We start from the raw sequence: 24,581 nt of genomic DNA on the forward strand, positions 1-24,581 counted from the left end.
GCTGGAGTTAGCGGCGTTCCTAACGGTGCCACCCAGCGGAGCCGCGCCACAACTGGCACCGATGCAACCGAGATGCCCACATCTTTAGCGGCAGCATCTTAAGCAGCGGCGGCGCAATAAGCTTCTGCCTCCGGCGGCGCTTCGCTAAACCCACCCGCCGGTGTTAACAGCTAACGTCGGTAAGCTAACAGCACAGCGCATGAAGCTCGTTTTACTAGCGGAATATGCCGTTCAGACTGTCGGGCTATTTAACTAAAGTAAAAGACGACACTCGGCCCCGGTTTGCGTTGTTAAAACCGCGTCAGGCTCCACGAACGTCCCCGTAAAACCCCCCCGTCGTACTCACCATGGTTGCTTGAGAGGGTCGGGTCGGTCTGCTAATGCTACCACGAGATGCGAAATGGACGACTGCCACGGACCACCGCGAGCTTTGGAAGCGAGCGGGCGTGCACGCGGGCGGGCACGCGGGCGAGGCGAAGCACTTCTGTGCGGCTCAGTGTATTCTTCCGCAGTGAGCGCTACTTGCGCGGGCTCCGCCGTCAATCCGCCGCCACCTGTGTGGATTCCATCCGCTGGGCAGAGATGATGAAATCATCCCATGTGGCATTCCAATGCAAACTTTTGGATCCATATGCTTTGACACGTTTTTTTTTTTTTTTTAAATTGTAATCGATAATGGCAGAAACAAAAACCTTATCTGATTTAAAAGGGACGCTGAAAGTGCGGTCTGTCTCTTTGAATACGTGCAGGCCTAAATGTGTTGATGTATTTATTCTATTTAAGGTTGTTAAAAAAAATGGCACGACTGTAGAATAGTCGTGCTGCAACTTTTACTGTTGTTTCTCAATGTACGTTCATGGACCGGCCTTTTGCCAGCATACTTTTACCCACTTTTTTCGCCGGTATGGGCTCTATTTCTAGAACAATAAATGCCAATTTTAGAAGAAAATTGAGACTCTCAATGAAGAAATAAAAACAATTTATATTATCATTCTGTGAAGTATAACTTTGGGGTCAGTTCCTATTTTCTAGTTAACTAAAGCATAAGTCTTGGAAACTGGCGGACTATTTTGTGACGCGCGTATTTTTTTATTTTAAAAGCAGGCGGATGGATACATTCTCGACCTCACGGCGAAGTTCTGGTGTGTGAAAGACGGATCCTAATTGGTCGTTACAGACCCGCATATTCCGCGCTCTGTATCGAGGCCGCTGATTGGACAGAGCGGATCTGCAATGCGTCAAACCACGTCGCAGAGGCAGCAATGACGGGAGGGAGCGACTGCACCGCCGCTGTATTGATCAAGTTAGGAGTATTAAACGAAAAAGACGCGTTAAAAGTTTTTATTTTTGCGCAATTCAGTGGTTAAACGAATTTTAGGAAGTCAAAGATTTCCCACTATGTCAATTTATTGACGTAGTAATCCAACTAGTAATTTTAAGGAATGGAATTTAAAAAGGTGCACTTCCACATCAAAAAAGTTTTAAAACTTTTTAATGCATCTTTATCAATAACCGTTTCATGACAAATTATGTATATTAAAATATTCACCACTAAAAATCAATCTGTTGCATATTTTAAACCCGATATTCTTGTACATAGGTTAGACAAATGAAAAGGTCTTGTATCACTATAAACGTGCTGCATTTTATTTATGTGAAACTGACAACATGTCTGACAATGATTATTGACTGAACAGTGACACACCAAGCTAATTTCTGAGAACTATATAATGATGTACACACACAGTGTGTATTTACTCCTCCAGGAGTATGTCCAGTTCTTCTATAGGCAGTCTCAGTCGGAGTTCTTTCTCCGTCATCACATCGACAAACTCCTGTATGCGCCCGGGGAACAACTGCACTCCGTCCATGTACACACCCTGATCTCACATGTACACCATACACACAATAACCATTTGCAAAAATGCAAATGTACATTCACGTACAAACATGCACGCCAGGGAAAGAGCGAGAGGAAAATACTTTTTTTCAGGGGGAGTTTCAAAAGAAGCAGATGGTGATGAGCTGATGTTGAAACATGTCTGTGGCTTACCTTGGCCCAGGGCACATTCTGTAAAGCCTTATAAAAGATCCCGAGAGCTTTCTCTATCTTCCCATCTGAAACCTAGAAATTCACAGGCACATTGCAAGCACATACAAGAAACAAGAATATTTGAATATTTGTGAATATCTGAAGAAAACATGCACATCAGATGGAGTTTGTTTTGGAAAACTAAATTTCTCTCCAAATGATGACAGCAAAACTCAGCTTTACTGCAGTTTTATTTTGGTTCTCAGGGGTTATAGTTCACAGTTTCATTGCTCCACTGATCATCTGTGTCAATGATGTTCCACTGTAAGAAATAATCCAGTCCTAAAAACCCCAAATTAATCCTAAATTACCTTAATAATGAATAATCCTGTTTTATACCACAAGCATCGGTTACCATGGAAATCTAACCAGAGAGTCATTTTTTGCCGGCCTACTTGAGCTTCAATATATCTGGTATTAATCTGGCTTCACAGCAGACCCTCTGCTCAAAGATATCAACCCACATTTCCATCCTCCTCCTTTTAACCACCACCTATTCCTGATTCAGTGCAAGTGGGTGGCTGAAGCCTTCCAGCAGAAACCCAAATCTCATTCCTTTAGTAATAATAAAGTATAAACTACCCATATATTACTAGAGGTTTATATTCCCAATGCAAGTTGATACCAACGTATGTAAGGATGACACCCAGCTAGATTTGTTAATGCCAACATGCCCATGATGACAAAATAAGCCTTAAATAAAGCCTGTAGTACAGCTGCTGTCAAGTAGGACTGGATAAATAAAGAAGAGCAAATGTAAACGAGACCGTGCATGCGTGACAAGATGAGGTTTATATGCAATCTCACCAGGAAGTGCATGTACATTCTCCAGACTAGAGGGCAGCGAGAACCGGCCTCTTTTGATACGATGTTTTCGAACAATCCCCGTATGCGGTTGCTGAGTCCATTCTCTGGCAGGGTGGGCAAGGCAACGCATGGGCCACAGGACCTACAAAGCCAATGAAAATGAATTTTTAAGAAAAGAAAAAAAATCTAAAATAGGACTCATTTGTCTAATGTGACGTAGCAACGAATGATTGCTTGGTAAATACCCCAGAGCAGCATCTATCAACTGCTTCCTTTGTTGTTCAGCAACAATGGCAAAAAGGCGTGGCACCATGCAGCTGTTGCTCCTAGTTATAGAATGAAAAAAGCGGCGTGCACGACCAGCACTGTGGTACCGATTCTCCACCTGAAACACACGTAACACGATACTGGTGACACCCGAGTCCTCCAAATACTGAATCGGTGTCACGTGGATAATTGTGATGCTCGTTCAGGATTTTAAACCTTTAATATTCGGTAAGTAATGAACAGGTTACCTGTACATATATGCTCCAAAGAGGGGCGCTGGTGGGCCAGGTGGAGAGGGCAGAGGTCAGCATCTCTCTCACTGTTGCCAAGGGAAACACACTGACACTCTTATGATATCTGAGCAATGCTGCCTGCTGGACTGCTAGTGCCTCGCAGTCAGAAGCCAGCCTGCTCACTGAGTCCTGCGTGTGGCTGGAATCAGCCTCGGAGTGGCTGGCGTCGGCGGCCCGAGCAAGGCTGTCATCTTTTTCGCTAACATTCTGCATGTTGGAGATCAGACTGTGGTGTAGCGCCTCCATCCTCTCTCTAGCCTGGCTATAGACAGCATTAGCTGCTTGAATTCCCACTGTGAGGTACTGGAAAAGAGCATAGCTTCCAGCCAAGCCCCTGAGCCTAATGTTCTCTCCTGGAGGATCCTCTTGGCCTGGTGAAGGTGTGACAAGAAGTGAAATTCACAGGAGACACTTGAACCAATTAGAAAAGGAAGCACGAACAGTCTCACTGCTGTCTTCAAATGATTCAACCAGGCTTACAGTTTTAAAAAATTCAAACACTACTATTTTCTAGACAATTTTAAACAATCTGTGTTTTCCATTGTGAGGGGATAACATGTTGGTGAGTGAACCTTTTTTCCTGGTCTGGTCCAGAGCTGATAATCTGGCAGTCAAGGCCTGGTCATATAACTTCCGTGCTTTCAGGATGGAAACTGGAGACAGGGTCTGGGAGGCTGGGGATGCTGCTTCTGCTAGTTGTGTTAGCACATGCAGGGCTGGAGACGCAGTGACATCTGTAAGCCCTGCGCCCGGCGCACGTGCTACCTCCTCCACCTCCAGCTGAGCCCACAGCAGACACAGGTCACAGAGAGCAGGGTTTCTCAACCCTTTGTTGCCACCTAATGCCATTGCTGTAGAAAAGACTTTGCGAGCCTCTTCTAGGTTGCCTATCAGCCACTCCAGGTGGCCGTACTCCCTCCACAGAACCAGCGACGAGCGGTTGTCTGACTCCTTGAGAAGCTGCTTTGCTATTCGCTTGCTGCTCTTCCCTTGAGAGCGGAGGCGCTTTTTGTTGCCACTACACAGGCAGCGCAAGACCTACGCATGATGCACGTATAAACACATACAGAGAGTTAACCTACTGCAAGGCTGACATATTCTTTTAAGTTAAAACAAAAATCAATGTCAATTTTCGTGACGGACTTGTACCTTGAGTTTTTCATAGCGCATCCGGCTGAGTGCTAAATTAGTTTGAGAGTCAACACGAAGAACAGGCTGGACCATTTTTAAAAGATTGGCAACAAATTTCTCTCCTTGCTTGCCGAGCCCTACCCACTTCCTGTTTCCCTGAAGAGTTGTCATGAGCCCTACAGGGTTGACCCCAGTGTCGGGTAGGTCTTGGTAGGTCAGAGGACGTTGGGGGTCGACACCTAATAGATAGAATCCGGGCAAAGTTACTCACTTTCTTGGTGTTACTAGTTTAAGCAGACCTTTATGATTGATAAACCTAATTAAGTATTTGTTTTACCGTGAGTGAGGAGAGAAAGGTTCTCCAGTAGGATATCAGGACTACGAGGGGCTGCAGAGAGCGCAAAGTCAGTGGGCAGCCCCAGGAACGCCAGAAACTGCACAAGAAGACGAAGCTGGAGCTCCGGTGAGGGCAGTAAAATGAGGGAAGGACCGATGTCATCAAACAGCACCTACCGTTAAAAAAAAAAAAGGTCAAAGTGATCGCAGTACATCAGGTGCATGGATTTAAGCACCTTTTTGGATGTTATGTGGCACAAAAGGAGAGGCACTTTAAAGGAGCACCTGTCGGTCTGGATCCTCACAGTCCTCTTCTGACTGACCCTTGGCCTTATCAGGCCTCCAGGGCAGCCAGTGAGCGGCCTCCCGAGACGACTCCACATCCAACCAGATTGTGTGTCGCGGCTGGCTGCGATCCTTCACTTCCTCCTCATCCTCTTCTTCCTCCTCTTCTTCCTCTGCGGACACACAGACCGTTCACACTTTAAGAAATCAGTTAAGCTGTATGGGCTTACAATATTCAGGGAATGTAAAGGCTGTGATATACCTTCGCTGGGCTGTATCCACCCGCCTCTTTCTTGCTGGAGCATCCACATTTTCCAGCCTCTGGCTCCTATCTCTCCAACCCTCGCCTCTCCACTGTCCCAGAATGGCTCAAAGAATTCAACCTGTACAATCACACATCAATAAAAACACCGGCTTCATTTTCCAAAATAATTCCAATTTAACATGTAAAATGCAAGAAAAACGATTTGTATGACACAATCCTTTAATTTTGGAGTGATTAGGGTCAAAGATCTTCTACATCACATCAGCTTTTTATTGCGCTTGTGTACCTGCTGCTTGGTGGTCAATTTTTGGACGCTGTCGGGTTTAAAAAAAGTAAAATCCATCATGGCTTGGAACAGAGAAATGGCCTTCTCCGAATGACCAGCCTGACGGAGGAAGTGGCACTGTTGGATGAAGATATCTGCAGCACAAAATTAGGAAAAGGGAAATTTTTCTCTTCAAGTGAACATGACAAACCAGACTATGAGATTAGAATCAATGCTTAATCAACCACGTCTTTTACCCAACATGTCCTCCTCAACTCCCGGCAGGGCTGGATGAGAGACCATGCTGCCGTCACGCACCGCACTGAGGGTGCTCAGACACTTCCCATAGGCAGCGTTGACCTTTGACACTGCGAAACTGCTGAAGTAGCTCTGAGTGAACAGTAGGTACTCTCGCCACAAGGGGGCACTGTTTGGATGAAGGAACACCTGAAATGCAGTAGATGAAGCATGGATGCACTCAAACTCGTTATGTGGAGGACAGATAGACATACATGAAAGAGATAAAATCAAATTTGCTCTGGACCCAGTAATAGTAGGAAAATGGTCGGGTCAGAGGTTTGTTAACTTAAAGCTTTCAGCCAGGGGAGCAGCAGCAGCGCATATTGGATAACAATTCTTTCAACAACTGGTAGTCAGCATTCCTTTAGTGCAGGGGTCGGCAACCCGCGGCTCTGGAGCCGCACGCGGCTCTTTGGCGCCGCCCTAGTGGCTCCCTGGAGCTTTTTCAAAAATATGAAAATGGAAATTGTTTTAATATAATTTCTGTAGGAGGAAAAACGTGACAAACATTCTTAAAAGTTTTCCAATGCTGTATAAATGTGTATAATAAATATTTAATTTCAACATCTCATTATAATGGAAGTTAAACTTAAAGCTCCATCTACAGCAGAGCGGCCACGTGGTGCCTCATTCTCTCCAGGATGTGCTGCAGGGAAAATAAACATTTCATCATGAATGCTCATTATGTAGTTGTAGCCTACTTATCATTTGGAAATTAGGCTAATACAGCTAATATAGACACTTACAGCATGTGTTGCCTTTATTATAAGCCCTATATAAGGCTTTAATTTTTTGCGGCTCCAGACAGATTTGTTTCTTGTTTTTTTGGTCCAATATGGCTCTTCCAACATTTTGGGTTGCCGACCCCTGCTTTCGTGCCATCAGAGGTGAATTTGAGAAATTCACAATTACAAAAACAGCGTTACCGATTGCCCTGTTTGTAAATTTTACTAAGAAACTACCTGCATCTTGTGTTTCTGTTCATGAATAAATTCAGCACACAAAGCCACATATCGTTGTCAGTACATCTACAAACTTGGGCCAACTCCCGCCATCTGAAGTGCTGCGTGGCACCAGCACCAAGCAGAGTGCCCCAGACTGACACTCATCCCAGACTCACCAGTTTCTTCCACTCTTTGGCCAGAACTGAAGGCTCCAAGAGTTCCTGGCAGATCTTGAGTCTCTCCAGCTGCAGAGTTATGGAGCAGGGGTTGGTGGCAATTGCACGCTCCGCAATACTCAGCTTTTTCTCCAGGACTGCTCGGTAGGAAGACTTTCGACGGTCAACTGAAGTAATACCTTGTTCGCCTTCTTCATTTCCAAACACTGTTGTGCTCAACTCATCCTATAGAAGAGGAACACGGCTCGATGAACTTTAGATGCTGCTACTTTAGATGCTGTTTAGTTTCAAGTAATTTAGAGTTTCACATTAAAATATGTGCCAGTACACATTTGCTGTTCACACAGCACAGCATTTAGAGCTGAACCAATAAAAATCCAGGTCAGGACCAAATGCCAATTTTTTTTATGTTCACTGGGTCCTCAAATGCCGACAGTATGTTGGTTTAAACCGTTTTTTGCCTGGTGTTAAAAGGTATTACATACAATACATCTTTTTACCTGGAATTTTATAAACTTTATCCATAGCTGTGTGTCAGTTGGCTGCTCTCTCAGCTGCCTGTTAAACTCTTCAGTTCTCCCAGTCAGAGGTGTTGCACTTGGCTCTGACTTCTCCTGTTCTGCATGCACCTGCTGTCCCTTCCCCTGGAGCCAGAGGGTAGTAGAGGAGTCATACACCCCCAGAGGATTCACGGCTGTCGACTGCACATCGCCGCCTGGATTAAAAAGGCATGTTGTTTTAAAAATAAGCCACACTGAACAGATAGCCTCTGCTCTGGTTAATGCTGCATAGCCTGTTTTGGCTAAACCTCCTACCAGGTGGTCCTTTTGTGTTCTCCTGATCATCAGTCAGTGGAAGAAATAAAGCAGGGCCAGTGGCACCACTGCATTCAGAATTTGTTGGGAATATAGAAACAAGCGCCTCAGACTTCAGCATCTGACGGTTGACTGCAGAGTAATATCTGTCCGCTGCTTTCTTGTTTGTGCCTTTCTTCTTCTTCTTTGACTGCGATTCCTCCCAGCTGACTTCTTGTTTACGTGGGTCCAGTCCCAAAGAAGAGTTGCCTTTCCTCCTATACCTGGAGCACACAGAATATCATAAACACGTGGACATGACAGTCTAACTGAGCATTTCTAAATGTATCTGATCTGTTTACTTCCACTTCTGACACTCATTTCCTTAATCATGTGTTTCTTATCCAGAATTTTACATGTCTGTCCTATAAGGTTTTTCAACCTGCATTAATCTTGTGATTGACATTTTCATAACAAGCTGATTTTCAGTACTTTAAATGTTTGTATTCAGTTAACTGGTAATTCCTAAATTGCTTTACTTGAGCCTAAATTTTGCTATTTTTAAAAAAAGCAAACATTTTAAGGAAACAATCATGCTTGGAAACTACAAACGAGATACTGCGTTTTGTTATCCCCCCTTCTGATTGCTATCTGAAAGCGATAGAAAATCATCTGACAACTCTGAAGCTGATCTGAGCGGGGGGTAGCCATGAAGACGATTAAAAGTAAAAAAAATCACAAAGCTATAGTGGAGTGTAGTACTTTGCTATGTCTCCTCTGTACAGGGATTTATACGTCCAATTGGCTGGGTCTGGTTTACGGTCCACACAGAACAGCTGCGCTGTGGGTAACTGGACGTCATCCAACCAGGAGAAACTGCTTGCTAATGGTGCGGCCTGTGATCTATGTACAGCAGATAAACAAAAAGCAATGAAAACTTTAAGCATAAACAAGGTCAGACTGTAATGAATCATTTTAGAGTGAGCACAAGGTGACTAAATCTATCGACCGTACCCATTTTCCTCTTCTCTTTTGAGATCGCTGGGGTAAATGGTTTCAGATTCAGAGCCGCTGCTGTCTGAATACTTCCCACTTTTCTTTTTGTGTTTCTTGTTCTTCCTCTTCTTCTCACTTTTCTTTTTCTTTTTCTTGGGCAGAAGCCTTTCCTGTTCCTCATGTGGCGAGCTTAATTGACTGTCCAGACTGAAGATTACAGGATTAAAATTTTGATAAAGCACTCAATTCTTCACCAGAGGGTTGGAACAGAAAACATAGTTGCCGTTTGTAGACCAACATCCTGGGGGGATTTTCACATATCACAGAATTTCAGAAGATATGTATATCGGGATTTATTTATTTTTGTTTTACCTTTGTTCCTTCTCAGTCCTGACATTTTTAGTCGTCTCCAAAAAACAATTATGAAGAGAGATGGCATCGCCAGTCTGAAAGGTTTTATTATTGAGCCAATCTAATTCTACAAAAAAAGAGAAAACAAAAATGATCAAAGCGTTTCTCAGAACAACTGGCAGCAAGTTACTTTTGTGACTGCTTTCACATTGCCGGCGTTCGGTTGTTAGCAAAATAATAAAAAGTTAGAAACGAATTTTAATGAAATTAAATGAAACACGCTGTTTAAAACAGCTGTTGATAGTCAAAAACGTCTTTGAGAGTTTAGCTGAATGAAGAAAATAAACCATTTCATTATACCATCGGGATAGCTAATACCTGGAGTAGTTCGTTTGAAATTTTACCAGTATAAATTCCACATAGAAATTCCAGCATATAAATCAGTAATGTATAAAATATATTCACCACCTTTAGAGGAAGATTCAGCTCTTTTGGGTTCTACTTCGGCAAAAGCTGGAAACAGCGCCATTACAGAGCGTCGCATAAACAGTCGCAGGAATATGACGTAATCCGAATGCTACTTAAAATTCTTTTTTTTAAAGAAAAACTTTATACATAAATTCAGCCAAAATTAAAAAATAAAAATCGCACAACCTTGGCAAACACTTGATCTCCTATCTGCTATACATGGATGGCAAAATAAATGTCCGTGGCAATTAATTAAGGATTTATTTAATTATTTTAATTTGAGAGCTTGTAACATGAAAGAATGTTCAGTTGAATTGAATGCAGTGACCAAACGTCCTCTTTTACCCGGACATGTCCTCTTTTCACGTCCTCTACACTCACCACTGAGCACAACGGTACTACATGGCAGTCACAGCAATACTGCCATTACTATTAAAACTATTGGCCTGACATTGGCTTGGGCAAAAGGCATGATAAAGTTAAATTAGGGTAATTTAATGTATCCAAAAGGTTGTTTTTTTTCTTCTTTTTGTTACAGTGACAGACAAAAAAATGCACAAAACACGTCACAAAATTTAGATAAAAGTAGAGTCTTGTTAATTGGGGAAAGTCATGTATATGTCACTTATAATTCAACAATTAAATCAGATAAAACATTTTAAGATTTTGCATAATATTTACCCGTTTAAGCACTATTTCAAATTTTCCAGAAATGAATGGCAATTGCACACTGTTTGTAGAACAAGTTCGGAAAGTGTCAAATTTATTTTTTGAATTGTTTTTTTTTTCATCTTAGTTTTGAAGTAGCTTTGTAAAATGTATTAAGTCATTCATTATTCCTGAATCTTGAAATAACATAAAAATCTCTTTGTTCCGTATAAGATTCATATTCATTAAAGTTCTCCGAGTATACTTAAAATTTTAACTTAATTCTTGTTGAGTTCAAAAAAGGTGAATGCAAATTTTCTTATGATTTGTTTGCTCGATCCCCTATTTGAGTTCATAAAAAAAAATCAAGAAAAAAAAAATCAATAATTTAAGCAACTAAATAAAGTTTGCAGTTGTCGAGATAAGCATTGCTTCAGTGGACACGATTTTGTCTGCTTGATCAGGTGTGCTTATCCTCTGTACCTCTCCTTCAGCAATAAGATTTTGTGTATAGCTATTTTAATGTTTTTAACTCCAAAAGGCAGAAAGTCAGACAAGCACTGGACAATATTTGGGGTTTAAATTTGCTGTATGAATTATATCTCTGTTTGGTTAATAGCTTTTTTCTAATTCTGTGTATTGTCAACAACACAAGTTAAACAGATTTGTATATTTTTATATAAAAAAAGAATTGCCTATTCAAAAACAAAAATGAAAGAATGCACTTTAATCTCATGTTTTAATTTCCATACTTTCATTCCCTAGTTAATCCTGACAGGTCCCCTACAGACCCACCACATTAAAGGTCTCAAGTTTCCTACCAATGTTTTGCCTGCAAGATGTAGACTGGTAAGTTGCTGAGCCAAATGTGGAATTTGTTCAGCCTTTTTGGCAACTTTTTGTAAATATTGTATTTCAGCATTGCCAACTAAGTGACTTTCTCTCTAAATTTGGCAACTTGAAAGCATGTAACATTCTTTACTTCTCAATGTGAACCACTTCGTCTGTGCTCACACATGATCAGGCTCCCAGCAGCCTCCAACAGCATTCTCAGATATAGTCAGAACAGATGCACAGATGTTCTATTCTTTGGCTTTTCTCCAGAAATAATGGTTTCCATTGTGACCATATAATTTTGTTTTGAAATTCCAGAGAATCTATCAGAAGGCCTCTGGTTTGTCTATGTGCTCTCTGGCAAAATTGAAATGGGCAGCTTTATTCTTTTTTGAGAACAGAGGCTTCCATCTAGCAACCACCCCCATGAATGTAAAAGTATTCACTTTCATGTAATTGAAGAAACATGCAATTTCTTGCAGTCATTTCTCACACCACCCAGCCCAATAAACTGTCTTCAACTGGCAGCACTCATGCCCCCAGCATGGTTTCATTGTCATTTCTTAGACCGCACTTTGTTCATCTCTACCCCTGCCACTTCTGCAGGGCCCCAGGGCCTTAGTCAGCAACAAAAGACTTACAAAATATGAGAATAAAATATCGAAGACACCAAAACATACATATTGATTAGGAATAGTGTGATATAACTTTTATCCATTATTGGGGCAACTGGCTACAAGAAATTGTACATCTGCAAATTTTGTGACCATAGGAATGAATGGGAAAGCTTCCAGAAAGTTGATGCAATTTGTTATCTATACCCCCCCCCCCCCCGACACCTAATGTCATGCAAAAATAAGGTAGTCCAAAAATTAGAGGAATTAATAGGCTTTGATATTTTATCTTTTAATGTCAAAGATCATAGGAGCTTTTATTCAAAGCAACATACTATTAAGGATATGTTACATTGTAACAATACTGAGGTCTATACTATTGGTATCGCTAAAATTCAGCCACATTAAGAAACTATATAAAAATAGAAATTACAAGGTAAGATATTGAAAAGTCATTTGTTTCTGTGAGCCTTTGCTTGAGTGTAGCACTAGCACTTCCACCCCACATGGTAGTCTTAATAAATCAAATATGTCAACTTAACTAAACAAAAACAAAGCATGATTTTTGTGGATTTATGTCAAGCATTTAAGTCAGTATCTTTTCCTATTTCCATGGAAAAATCAACAGAATCAACAAATAGCTTTTTTGTAGGTCAAAATGTATTTAATTTTGTTTTGCTGTTTCGATGATAATCCTCTTTGTGGCATCTAGCTGCTCCAGGAATTGCGAACACTGATTTAAATCACAATGAGGGAAATTGTACACCTACAGGCAGGCCAATGCGGCAACCAGATTGGCGCAAAGGTGAGGACAATTTCAAGTTTGTGTGTGATAGGAGAAATAACAAACCCCCTCATTTGTAATTTGTGGGCGGACGAATAGCCTTACTTAGCAACAAAGCTAATGATCGCTTCTGGCCATATTATCAAGACTGTACTCATCAAAGCAAGTTATTTTACCTTGCCAGGTAATTTGAGGTCTATTTCTCTTTGTAGTTTTGGGAGGTAATAAGTGACGAACATGGGATTGACCCTTCTGGGAAATACAGTGGCGACAGCAACCTGCAGTTGGAGCGAATTAATGTCTATTACATTGAGGCATCAGGTAACCACTACAAAAATCCTCTGCCACATCAGAACTTGACTGTATAGTTTAACATTTATTGTACCTCAGCCACAGGCTCCAGTCATGCAGGATCCTGGGAATCATTAGTTGTTGATACATAAAGGATTCATTCAGTTTCACTGCCTTGTTTTTACCATTAGAAGAAACAACTAAAATCATTGTTACAAAGGACCATATGATAGCTAAATTATTAAAACTGATTTAGATTTTTAACAAACATTCTTTGTTTTTGTAGGTGGGAAGTATGTTCCCCGTGCAGTCCTGGTGGATCTGGAGCCAGGCACAATGGACTCTGTGAGATCTGGACCTTATGGGCAGATCTTTAGACCGGACAACTTTGTTTTCGGTAAGAAATCTTCAATGTTCGAGTAAATCAGAAACTTATATTATTTTTGAATTTTCTGTTGAACTATTTAAATGACTGTATGACATACAGGCCAGAGCGGAGCAGGTAACAACTGGGCCAAAGGCCACTACACTGAGGGAGCCGAGCTGGTAGACTCGGTCCTGGATGTGGTGAGAAAGGAGGCAGAAGGCTGCGATTGCCTCCAGGGCTTCCAGCTGACACACTCTCTGGGAGGAGGTACAGGCTCTGGGATGGGCACACTGCTCATCAGCAAAATTCGAGAGGAGTACCCAGATCGTATCATGAACACCTTCAGTGTTGTACCTTCACCAAAGGTTCATAAAATTTCTATCAAACTTTATAGCAAAATGTGTGCTTACAGTTGGCTGTATCTCTTGTGTTATCACCATGGTTGCATCTTTATTCTATGCTACAGGTGTCAGATACAGTGGTGGAGCCATACAATGCCACCCTCTCTGTGCATCAGCTGGTTGAGAACACCGATGAGACATACTGCATTGACAATGAGGCCCTCTATGACATCTGCTTCCGCACATTGAAGCTGACCACACCCACCTATTCTGACCTCAACCATCTTGTCTCATGCACCATGAGCGGTGTTACGACTTGTCTACGCTACCCTGGACAACTTAATGCTGATTTGAGGAAACTGGCTGTCAATATGGTGCCCTTCCCCAGACTCCACTTCTTCATGCCAGGCTTCGCTCCATTGACCAGCCGTGGTAGCCAACAGTACAGGTAGACAATCCGATTTTTTACTTGTAGTTTAGTGCATTCCAAATATATTTTGAGGGATTTATATGGTCAAACGTGTCAGGTTTGGTTCAGATAACTAGTGATGAAATGAATCCTGTCTGGGCTGTCAAGAACCTCTTCTATAGTAAAATATCAACAAGTGTATGAATACTTGTTGCCATTGATTTTTATTTTTACTTGCAGAGCACTGACAGTTCCAGAACTCACCCAGCAGATGTTTGATGCCAAGAACATGATGGCAGCTTGTGACCCACGTCATGGAAGATATCTTACAGTTGCTGCCATCTTCAGAGGTGCCATGTCGATGAAAGAGGTGGATGAGCAGATGCTGAATGTGCAAAACAAGAACAGCAGCTACTTTGTAGAGTGGATTCCCAACAATGTTAAGACGGCCGTCTGTGACATCCCCCCCAGAGGCCTCAAGATGGCCTCCACCTTTATTGGCAATAGTACAGCCATTCAGGAACTGTTCAAGCGTATCTCAGAGCAGTTCACTGCAATGTTCCGCCGCAAAGCTTTCCTCCACTGGTAAGCTAAGAGGGTGAAATGAGTATATAAACTGCTCTAAATGGAAAAAATATAACATTGCGTACAGTAATTGCATTTTAATTTTTCAGGTATACTGGTGAGGGCATGGATGAGATGGAGTTCACTGAGGCTGAGAGCAACATGAACGACCTGGTGTCCGAATATCAACAGTATCAGGATGCTACGGCTGAAGAAGAGGCAGAGGGTGACGAGGAGGAGGAAGATGCTTGAGAGCAGAAAGTGCCTATTATTTTAAATGTCTGAAGCCAAAGATGGAAATATGCAGAGAAAGTAAAAGTTCTTGAAGGGAACCAGCCACTGACAGAATATTGTTTTTGTGGATATGTATATAAACCTGTGTATTAGTAGGTTGGATCTCCTTTTACAGCCATTACTTCAATCAAATGTCTTCTTTTATCCACTAACCAGTCTGCTGCTTGCAGAAGTCAGTCAGTTGAGAAGTTAGAGGCACATCTGAGATTATGGTCAAGGATTTGATGTCAGAGAAGTCATTAGTCTTAGGATAATTTTCTAGACATCCAGGTCAGAAGCAGAAAACAGCCCCAGATCTTCACATTCTTACCACCAGGTTCTACTATTGGGGGGAGGTTTTATTCTTTGGCTTTACTCCAGAAATAAGTTTTGATTGTGACCATATAATTTTATTTTCAACTTGTCTGTCCGGAGCATCTACCAGAAGGCCTCTGGTTTGTAGTTGTGCTCTCTGGCAAAATTGAAATGGGCAGCTTCTTTTTTTTTTGTTAGTAGCAGAGGTTTCCATCTAGCAACACTCCCATGAATGCAACAGCTATTCATTTTCATGTGATTGTTGACAGATGCACATTTGTCCCAGATGCTATCAAACAGGTCTGTGACTATTTAGCTGTGATTTGGGTTGATAGTTTTGATGGACATCCACTTCCAGGCAGAGTTGCTGTTATGTTGAAGGCCCACTATTTGTAAATCATTTGTCTTTCAGTGGATGTATGGAGTTATAATCTCTTGGAGATGGTCTTTTAGACCTCTCCAGACTGATGGGTTGACTGTACCCTATTCTAGGTGGATGATTCTGGTATATACACTACCCTCATCCTTCCTGAGCTGAGTGCGGCCTTTGACACATTTTCTTACATCCTTCCCATAAAAACAATCTTCCTTTGGCAGCACTCATGCCCCTACCCTGGTGTCATTGTCATTTCTTAGACCGCACTTCTGGTGAGCCCCATGGCTATGTCCTGGGGCAGCCCCTTTCTCCATGGGAATATTTACCATAAATTCAACAAATTAATTTTTATTGCTTTAAGGATGACACCCAACTCAAGATTCAGCTGGTCCAGAATTTCACCGCTTGTAACATTTCCAGAACTGCTCCAATCCACCAAATCACCCCCCGCCCTTCAAAAACTCCATTGACTCCCTGTCAAATTCAGAATAGAATTCAAAATCTTACTGTATACATAAGGCCATCCATGACCTTGCTCTTCCTTATGTATCAGATAACCATATTATCACCCCAGCCCACTCCCTCAGATCCTCTTAGGGTACTGTGGCCCTTGCCTACCTCAGTACCATTGGAAACTGAGCTTTCAGCCTTTCTGCTTACCAACTCTGGAACTCTTCCACCAGACATATGTAACATCGACTCTCTCAATTTAGACCAGAAAAATCATCGAAAATCATCTTGCCCTCAAACCTTTGAGAATTGACAGAGGCTAGCCAGACACCAGAGGTCAGTGACATACTTGTGGTTTGACCACAAATGGTGTTGACGATCCTCCAGTCAGTAATTCTCTATGGAGCAACTCAGGAGGGCAAAATAGTCTGCGTATGTTACCATGGATCCAAGGGTGTGAAAGATGCATTATCACTCACTGTCCATACCATAAATTCGCAAAGTAAATAGTTGTCAGTGTTGGCTAAATGTGCCTAGAATAACTCATATGAAAGGGACCATGGATCAGTGGAATATTCTAAATCTTTCGTGAACTCAACAGGTCATGTGCAAAATTATGGAAGCTTGAATTCTTGACCCTTGGATCAAAGTTTGATTTACAGCGACATACAAGACCAAAGAGCTGCTCTCCATGCTACTGGTACCGATTAACTTCAACCACAGTCAGCAACAATAGAAGGAATACGTTAAGATATTGAAAACAAAAGACAGCAAACGTGTGGCTTGATTGGGCATACTTTGTCCCTGATGAAGTCACACTGCATATTAGAGTGGCCTTTTATTGTGGCCAGTGTAAGGGAAAAATCATACTGTCTAAACAGTATCTGTACATGCGACGTCTGCGAAGTCGGTGGCCTTAGCCAGCAATGAAAGACTTACAAAATGTGAGAATAAAATATCGAAGACACCAAAACATACAGATTGATTAGGAATAGTGTGATATAACTTTTATCCATTATTGGAGCAACTGGCTGCAAGAAATTGTACACCTGCAAATTTTGTGACCATAGGAATGAATGGGAAAGCCTCCCGCAAGTTGACACAATTTGTTATCTATACCCCCCCGCCCCCCCCCCACCTAATGTCATGCAAAAATAAGATAGTCCAAAAATTAAAGGAATTAATAGGCTTTGATATTTTATCTTTTAATGTCAAAGATCATAGGAGCTTTTATTCAAAGCAACATACTATTAAGGATATGTTACATTGTAACAATACTGAGGTCTATACTATTGGTATCGCTAAAATTCAGCCACATTAAGAAACTATATAAGAATAGAAATTACAAGGTAAGATATTGAAAACAAGTCATTTGTTTCTGTGAGCCTCTGCTTGAGTGTAGCACTAGCATTTCCACCCCACATGGTAGTCTTAATGAATCAAATATGCCAACTTAACTAAACAAAAACAAAGCATGATTTTTGTGGATTTATGTCAAGCATTTAAGTCAGTATCTTTTCCTATTTCCATGGAAAAATCAACAGAATCAACAAATAGCTTTTTTGTAGGTCAAAATGTATTTAATTTTGTTTTGCTGTTTCGATTATAATCCTCTTTGTGGCATCTAGCTACTCCAGGAATTGCGAACACTGATTTAAATCACAATGAGGGAAATTGTACACCTACAGGCAGGCCAATGCGGCAACCAGATTGGCGCAAAGGTGAGGACAATTTCAAGTTTGTGTGTGATAGGAGAAATAACAAACCCCCTCATTTGTAATTTGTGGGCGGACGAATAGCCTTACTTAGCAACAAAGCTAATGATTGCTTCTGGCCATATTATCAAGACTGTACTCATCAAAGCAAGTTGGTTTACCTTGCCAGGTAATTTGAGGTCTATTTCTCTTTGTAGTTTTGGGAGGTAATAAGTGACGAACATGGGATTGACCCTTCTGGGAAATACAGTGGCGACAGCAACCTGCAGTTGGAGCGAATTAATGTCTATTACATTGAGGCATCAGGTAACCACTACAAAAATCCTCTGCCACATCAGAACTTGACTGTATAGTTTAACATTTATTGTACCTCAGCCACAGGCTCCAGTCATGCAGGATCCTGGGAATCATTAGTTGTTGATACATAGAGGATTCATTCAGTTTCACTGCCTTGTTTTTACCATTAGAAGAAACAATTAAAATCATTGTTAGAAAGGACCATATGATAGCTAAATTATTAAAACTGATTTAGATTTTTAACAAACATTCTTTGTTTTTGTAGGTGGGAAGTATGTTCCTCGTGCAGTCCTGGTGGATCTGGAGCCAGGCACAATGGACTCTGTGAGATCTGGACCTTATGGGCAGATCTTTAGACCGGACAACTTTGTTTTTGGTAAGAATTCTTCAATGTCCGAGTAAATAAGAAACTTAGATTATTTTTGAATTTTCTGTTGAACTATTTAAATGACTGTATGACATACAGGCCAGAGCGGAGCAGGTAATAACTGGGCAAAAGGCCACTACACTGAGGGAGCCGAGCTGGTAGACTCGGTCCTGGATGTGGTGAGAAAGGAGGCAGAAGGCTGCGATTGCCTCCAGGGCTTCCAGCTGACACACTCTCTGGGAGGAGGTACAGGCTCTGGGATGGGCACACTGCTCATCAGCAAAATTCGAGAGGAGTACCCAGATCGCATCATGAACACTTTCAGTGTTGTACCTTCACCAAAGGTTCATAAAATTTCTATCAAACTTTATAGCAAAATGTGTGCTTACAGTTGGCTGTATCTCTTGTGTTACCACCATGGTTGCATCTTTATTCTATACTACAGGTGTCAGATACAGTGGTGGAGCCATACAATGCCACCCTCTCTGTGCATCAGCTGGTTGAGAACACCGACGAGACATACTGCATTGACAATGAGGCCCTCTATGACATCTGCTTCCGCACATTGAAACTGACCACACCCACCTATTCTGACCTCAACCATCTTGTCTCATGCACCATGAGCGGTGTTACGACTTGTCTACGCTACCCTGGACAACTTAATGCTGATTTGAGGAAACTGGCTGTCAATATGGTGCCCTTCCCCAGACTCCACTTCTTCATGCCAGGCTTCGCTCCATTGACCAGCCGTGGTAGCCAACAGTACAGGTAGACAATCCGATTTTTTACTTGTAGTTTAGTGCATTCCAAATATATTTTGAGGGATTTATATGGTCAAACATGTCAGGTTTGGTTCAGATAACTAGTGATGAAATGAATCCTGTCTGGGCTGTCAAGAACCTCTTCTATAGTAAAATATCAACAAGTGTATGAATACTTGTTGCCAATGATTTTTATTTTTACTTGCAGAGCACTGACAGTTCCAGAACTCACCCAGCAGATGTTTGATGCCAAGAACATGATGGCAGCTTGTGACCCACGTCATGGAAGATATCTTACAGTTGCTGCCATCTTCAGAGGTGCCATGTCGATGAAAGAGGTGGATGAGCAGATGCTGAATGTGCAAAACAAGAACAGCAGCTACTTTGTAGAGTGGATTCCCAACAATGTTAAGACGGCCGTCTGTGACATCCCCCCCAGAGGCCTCAAGATGGCCTCCACCTTTATTGGCAATAGTACAGCCATTCAGGAACTGTTCAAGCGTATCTCAGAGCAGTTCACTGCAATGTTCCGCCGCAAAGCTTTCCTCCACTGGTAAGCTAAGAGGGTGAAATGAGTATATAAACTGCTCTAAATGGAAAAAATATAACATTGCGTACAGTAATTGCATTTTAATTTTTCAGGTATACTGGTGAGGGCATGGATGAGATGGAGTTCACTGAGGCTGAGAGCAACATGAACGACCTGGTGTCCGAATATCAACAGTATCAGGATGCTACGGCTGAAGAAGAGGCAGAGGGTGACGAGGAGGAGGAAGATGCTTGAGAGCAGAAATTTCATTTTGTGTTTGTTTCATTCAGACAAATGCCAGCCAGTATAATGCCCATGTTAATGTTGTCTGTATATGTGGCATCTGTTGCATATCTGTCCATCCCAGAGAGATGTGGCTCTCCTTTAGGTCTCTTCTTTTTCCACTAAAAATGTTTTTAAAAAAATGTTTTTCCTGAATCGGTTCGAGGCTACAGGGTGTCACAACTGTGCGGACTGTAAGTCGAGCCAACGCAAACAGTGTTTGTGATATTGGGCTCTTAATAAATTGGTTCTTTCCCCATGTGTTAATGGGACGGTTTTTCCTCATGTCTACAGTAATATGAGCTATAAAGTAATTGAAAAACACTGATTTATCCAATTTTTTTCTTGCCTGTTATCCATTTTACTAAATCATCCATTAAAAAACACTGGTTTAAATATTTTCGGTGTGGCAGAATACTGATCACGCTCATTTTAAAGACAAAATGTTCGGATCTGCTGACACGAATCGAGATCCCAAATGCAGACACACACGATAGGGTGAGGTTGAAAACAAGTTTACTGAGGTCCAAGTTCTGAACAGAGCCAAAGGGTGCAGGTGAGAGACAAACCCAGTCAGACTGGAGCAGTGGGGGGGCAACGAATTGGCCAGGAGTGGAGAGATGAACAGGCTTTTATAGAGAATGGCAGGTGTGGATAATAAGAGGAGATCGTCTTCAGGTGTGCCTTGCTCGCCCCACGGAGGAGAGGCAGGAAACCGCTCCGCCCAGCCTGAAAACAGACAAAGAAGGGAAAACAGACGAGACACAGAAAGTGAGAGGGAAAACACTCAGGACTCTGAACACAAAAGGGTCAAATGGATCTCAAGGGAATGGTAATCATAAGTCATTGGTTGACTCAGACGAAACAATGTGTGGTCCCCTCCCCAATCTGGCCAGTGACTGGCTGTCACTGTGGTTCCCCCGAAACCCAACTGTCCTTTGATGACAATCGGAACAGTTTTTGGGGATATCTGGTCTTATCAACCCTCTGGACTGAGGGTGTCCATCCCATTCGGGGTGGTATCCCTCTCATCTCTAGAGATTATTTTGGACTCGGTAATCTGACACTCCAGGGTCCAGACCAGGACACGGTTGTGGTCCTACACACCTCTCTGCTGGTTCTGTAGAACCATCAACCACCATTAACATTTTTAACAATATTATCGATGTGTATAGTTTCTGTCCTATGATTAAAAATTCACTAAGCACAGAGCAAAAGAGCCAATCAAAAGAATCTTCTTAAAATGTCCTCACAACTTCAAAGGACTTAGGGTTAAGATATGTCTTTAGGTTTCAGGTTAGGATACTTAAATTTTAACATTTAGATAGATTAGGGGGTCAGAAATAGGATTGGGACAGAATGTTCGTGTGTGTTTGTTGAAATCCTTCCTAGATGTCCTCAAAATATTGTCGAGGTGTCGCAGTCAGTTTAAAACAGCACCACAGATTCTTGTCAGCATTGTTCTGGTCAGATGACCATTTTGAAATTATTTGTGTCTTCGTGTCACTTAAAAATTTTATAAATTACTATTTTAAAAAATATTGTAAACCATCATCAGCCTCTAATCTTAGATATCAAATATTACTGAATATATTAACATTTTTTATGATCCAACCCCAAATTATGAAAATTGAATATATATATTAAATATGTTTAGTGTAAATTTGATTTCTCTGATTATTGCAAAGTGTAGTCATAAAAAACTGGTTAAGAACTATTAATATGGTTTACAAACTACTTGCACAAAAAGTGTTCATCAAACCCTAGAATTGATCAACCTGCAACAGTCCCACCACTGCCGCTCCTTCCTCAAGCTTGAGGAGCTTCAACAGCTGTGCGGTGAGGAGAGTCCACAGCAATCTGCACCCCCTCCCATCCCCACACACAAATACGCACACACACTCTCGTTAACCTTCCCTCCCCAGACAGGCTGCTGTAGCATCTGGAGCAGGACCACTGGGTTGAGGAGCAGCTTCCAGGAAGCTGTGAGATGACTAAACTCTAGTGGTGCTCTGTGCTCAAAACCCCTTTAAAGGGGGTTGAACTGGGGCCCCAGTGCAAATTTTGCATCAATTTAATGTGCCAATGTCTGCTGGTATGACATTAATGGGCAGCTTGTGGTTTAGAGGACAGGAATTTTCCTTGTAACTGGAGGGTTAGTGAGTGTGCAAATAATTAGAGGAGAGAAAGAATAAAGTTCCTTGAATCCTGTCTGAAATAAAACTTTTAATTTAGATGGTGTTTTGCCAGTATGTGATACTGCCATCTCATATCATCACCATTGTTCGCTGGAAAAAGCAGAACGGGGGGCAGAACCCCCATCTTATCTCTCTGATAACAGAAGCGAGGCCACTTTTTTTTCTCGCTTGTGTGAGCATAAAATGAGACTTCGGTATGCTGCTCCAATCTTCTACTAAGTTTTAATATTCTTTACAAGCAGAACCAAAACCAGTTTCTTCCAAACAGTAGCTCAGTCATGTTACATGTACTCCAGTGGCTCCTTTTATAAACAGGCCCGTATCGCCTTGTAAATGAGGATCGACACACTTTTTCACTTCTTAAATTGTGATTTATTTGTCTATACAGTCCATGCTCAGATTTCTTTGTTAAGAAGGTGGTGTGTGCATTCAATCAGGTTCCAGTTTCCTCCCAATAAAAGAATATTTAAGATTGTATTTCGTTGTAACATTTACCACCCTTGCCTCTAGAGTTTATCCTAAATACATTACAAATTAATGGGGGGGGAAAAGGAGTTACAATAGTCAGAACGGGGAGAATAATAAAAAAAAGACTTTTCCTGTATTCTATCCATATAATAGTCCACAAGTGGTATTAGCAAAGCTCTCATTAATCCAACTAGTAGCTCCTTAAGGTATTCCTCTAAGATAAGGAGTCATTTCAGACTCCTTTATGTCAAATACTGTCAAAATGTAGCATAATGTTGCTGTGATATTAAGACTGAATTAACTTGGAAAACAAGCATGTTTACATTTTTACAGCCACTGTGTTGACTTTTGATTACACACACACACACACACACACACACACCACACACACACACACACACACACACACACACACACACACATATATATATATTTGTTAAAAATATGATATATAAACAGTAAAGTCCACATACGGTAGTGCACACCTGCCACGAGATGTTGCAGTTCCACTATAAACCACTAAATGGCAGTAAAAGTCCGTGATCTTGTAGAAATGTGACGCGCAAGTCCCCCATTAAAAACACGCAATTCTTTTAATCCATGAATGAAATCACATTAAGAATATAGCCAGAAGCAAGAGAAGTAGGTCTGCTTGCAACTCTTTAAATAAACATTGCTGAGACACCAAGAATAACACCCTTCTCCTCCTCCTATAGTCCTTTATACGTATGTTTACGCTGATTTGAGATTGTTCACATATTCATATCCATTGAATCCCTTATTGCACGCATAGAACACCACCTTATTCCTGCTTCAAAAATGCACATTTTCTCCCTTATAGTCGATATTATACTCCACAAAGTCTAGCCTATTGAAAATAAACACACTTAAAGGGAAGTCATTTGAATATGAATAAGGTAAATTTTATCAAATTGGATTGTACTCTGGGCAGTCCATGAAAACTACCCAGGCCTGAGTTTTCTGAGGCAGATGAGAGATGTTCGGTAAAAGAGGAGCCATTGGGAGAACACCAGGGATCACAGAGAGGAAAATGGCCAGTCTTGAGGGGAAACCGAATCCAGACGTACAGACAGCTCTTCATCATGACTGAAGAACTGAAGGACCGCAGGCAGATGCTGGGCTGCCAGCTGGTCCTCACTCTGAGTATGTTGTTAAAGCTCTTCTACAGCTCAAATGGGACATCAGAATGCTGCAGTTTTGCTTTCAGAAAGTGATCTGGTCATTTATAGCAACCACAGAACCTGCCATAGACTCAAATAAGGTAAAGGTCCAAAACAAGATAGACTATTTTAAAGATACTAAAATGGTCCATTATCAGTGTTTTACAACATTGGTACTGTTTGTTACCCAGAAGGGGTGATTTGCTTCTGTAATGATGCAATTTCCAGCACAGGGATTTAGTGCTTTTTTCAAACGTGTGCCCCCCCTTTGTAGGAATAAACCCTCTAGTTGAGGGGTGCCCAAATCCAGTCCTCAAGGGCTGCCGCCCTGTGCTTTCCTTGGAGAACGTGTTTTCTGCCTGGTAGGATAGAAAAACCAGCCAGTCATCTTTATTGGCGAAGATCTGTGTGTTTCGTAACATCCGTCGCTTTCCTGCATCGCAGTATTATCTACGTTTGTTTTGCATTCTTTGTCATGCTGCTACCATAAATGCTCTACGCCTCCTCATCGCTGCACGACTCCAGCAACCGTGTTTTGGCTCACGCTGGGCTGGAGGTCGAGGATGAGCTGCGGCACAAGCTAAGGATTTTCACCAGAATCTCCGAGCTTAATTATGTGAGAAACAGATGTCAAACAAGGAGAGTTCATCGGTTCTTGTTCAGGTTTTCTACATCATACAGCAGGAGCTGACATAAAAATCAAAAAAAGTCATTCTTTAAAGAGAAGATACCAGAGACTAATAATCA

General features: G+C 41.7%; 3 protein-coding genes across 5 annotated transcripts; 2 read left to right on the forward strand and 1 right to left on the reverse strand.

Moving 5' to 3' along the window:
- Positions 1-1,620: 1,620 nt before the first annotated feature.
- Positions 1,621-9,912, reverse strand: nrde2 (NRDE-2, necessary for RNA interference, domain containing). 2 transcript variants are annotated; one of them, XM_057011653.1, is made up of 19 exons: positions 9,771-9,912; positions 9,324-9,429; positions 8,970-9,158; positions 8,718-8,858; positions 7,977-8,239; positions 7,662-7,876; positions 7,162-7,386; positions 5,999-6,188; positions 5,763-5,896; positions 5,474-5,594; positions 5,212-5,384; positions 4,928-5,099; positions 4,609-4,829; positions 4,032-4,497; positions 3,415-3,830; positions 3,145-3,284; positions 2,900-3,041; positions 2,054-2,125; positions 1,621-1,880 (listed from the first exon to the last, which is right to left on the reverse strand). In XM_057011653.1, exons 1-19 carry the CDS (start codon positions 9,844-9,846, stop codon positions 1,755-1,757), a joined length of 3,588 nt encoding a protein of 1,195 aa, XP_056867633.1. In that variant the 5' UTR covers positions 9,847-9,912; the 3' UTR covers positions 1,621-1,754. The 2 variants fall into 2 exon arrangements, with proteins under 2 accessions (XP_056867633.1, XP_056867632.1); XM_057011652.1 differs by having other exon boundaries at positions 9,768-9,867.
- A 1,011-nt stretch (positions 9,913-10,923) lies between these two features.
- LOC130513093 (tubulin beta chain-like) lies at positions 10,924-15,859 on the forward strand. Of its 2 annotated transcripts, XM_057011670.1 has the most exons (8): positions 10,924-11,267; positions 12,579-12,671; positions 12,863-12,971; positions 13,228-13,338; positions 13,429-13,673; positions 13,775-14,097; positions 14,299-14,643; positions 14,733-15,859. In XM_057011670.1, exons 2-8 carry the CDS (start codon positions 12,615-12,617, stop codon positions 14,872-14,874), a joined length of 1,332 nt encoding a protein of 443 aa, XP_056867650.1. In that variant the 5' UTR covers positions 10,924-11,267; positions 12,579-12,614; the 3' UTR covers positions 14,875-15,859. The 2 variants fall into 2 exon arrangements, with proteins under 2 accessions (XP_056867650.1, XP_056867651.1); XM_057011671.1 differs by lacking the exon at positions 10,924-11,267 and having other exon boundaries at positions 12,460-12,671.
- Positions 15,860-17,186: 1,327 nt separating this feature from the next.
- Positions 17,187-20,620, forward strand: LOC130540314 (tubulin beta chain-like). The gene is made up of 7 exons (XM_057059375.1): positions 17,187-17,757; positions 17,949-18,057; positions 18,314-18,424; positions 18,515-18,759; positions 18,861-19,183; positions 19,385-19,729; positions 19,819-20,620. The coding sequence occupies exons 1-7, from the start codon at positions 17,701-17,703 to the stop codon at positions 19,958-19,960; spliced, it is 1,332 nt and encodes a 443-aa protein (XP_056915355.1). The 5' UTR covers positions 17,187-17,700; the 3' UTR covers positions 19,961-20,620.
- The last annotated feature ends 3,961 nt before the right edge of the window (positions 20,621-24,581 follow it).

The sequence above is a fragment of the Takifugu flavidus genome, chromosome 16, assembly GCF_003711565.1.
Source record: "Takifugu flavidus isolate HTHZ2018 chromosome 16, ASM371156v2, whole genome shotgun sequence".
In the NCBI taxonomy this organism is placed as follows: Eukaryota; Metazoa; Chordata; class Actinopteri; order Tetraodontiformes; family Tetraodontidae; genus Takifugu; species Takifugu flavidus.

Excerpts from the sequence above, each read along its gene's own strand:
- nrde2 (XM_057011652.1), bottom strand. The coding sequence starts at position 9,846 with ATGCGACGCTCTGTAATGGCGCTGTTTCCAGCTTTTGCCGAAGTAGAA. Across the intron at positions 9,159-9,323 it reads AGGACTGAGAAGGAACAAAG|TCTGGACAGTCAATTAAGCT; the intron begins GTAAAACAAAAA and ends TGTAATCTTCAG. Across the intron at positions 5,595-5,762 it reads AATTGACCACCAAGCAGCAG|GTTGAATTCTTTGAGCCATT; the intron begins GTACACAAGCGC and ends GTGATTGTACAG.
- LOC130540314 (XM_057059375.1), top strand. The coding sequence starts at position 17,701 with ATGAGGGAAATTGTACACCTACAGGCAGGCCAATGCGGCAACCAGATT. Across the intron at positions 18,425-18,514 it reads ACCGGACAACTTTGTTTTTG|GCCAGAGCGGAGCAGGTAAT; the intron begins GTAAGAATTCTT and ends TATGACATACAG. Across the intron at positions 19,730-19,818 it reads CGCAAAGCTTTCCTCCACTG|GTATACTGGTGAGGGCATGG; the intron begins GTAAGCTAAGAG and ends TTAATTTTTCAG.
- LOC130513093 (XM_057011670.1), top strand. The coding sequence starts at position 12,615 with ATGAGGGAAATTGTACACCTACAGGCAGGCCAATGCGGCAACCAGATT. Across the intron at positions 13,339-13,428 it reads ACCGGACAACTTTGTTTTCG|GCCAGAGCGGAGCAGGTAAC; the intron begins GTAAGAAATCTT and ends TATGACATACAG. Across the intron at positions 13,674-13,774 it reads GTGTTGTACCTTCACCAAAG|GTGTCAGATACAGTGGTGGA; the intron begins GTTCATAAAATT and ends TCTATGCTACAG.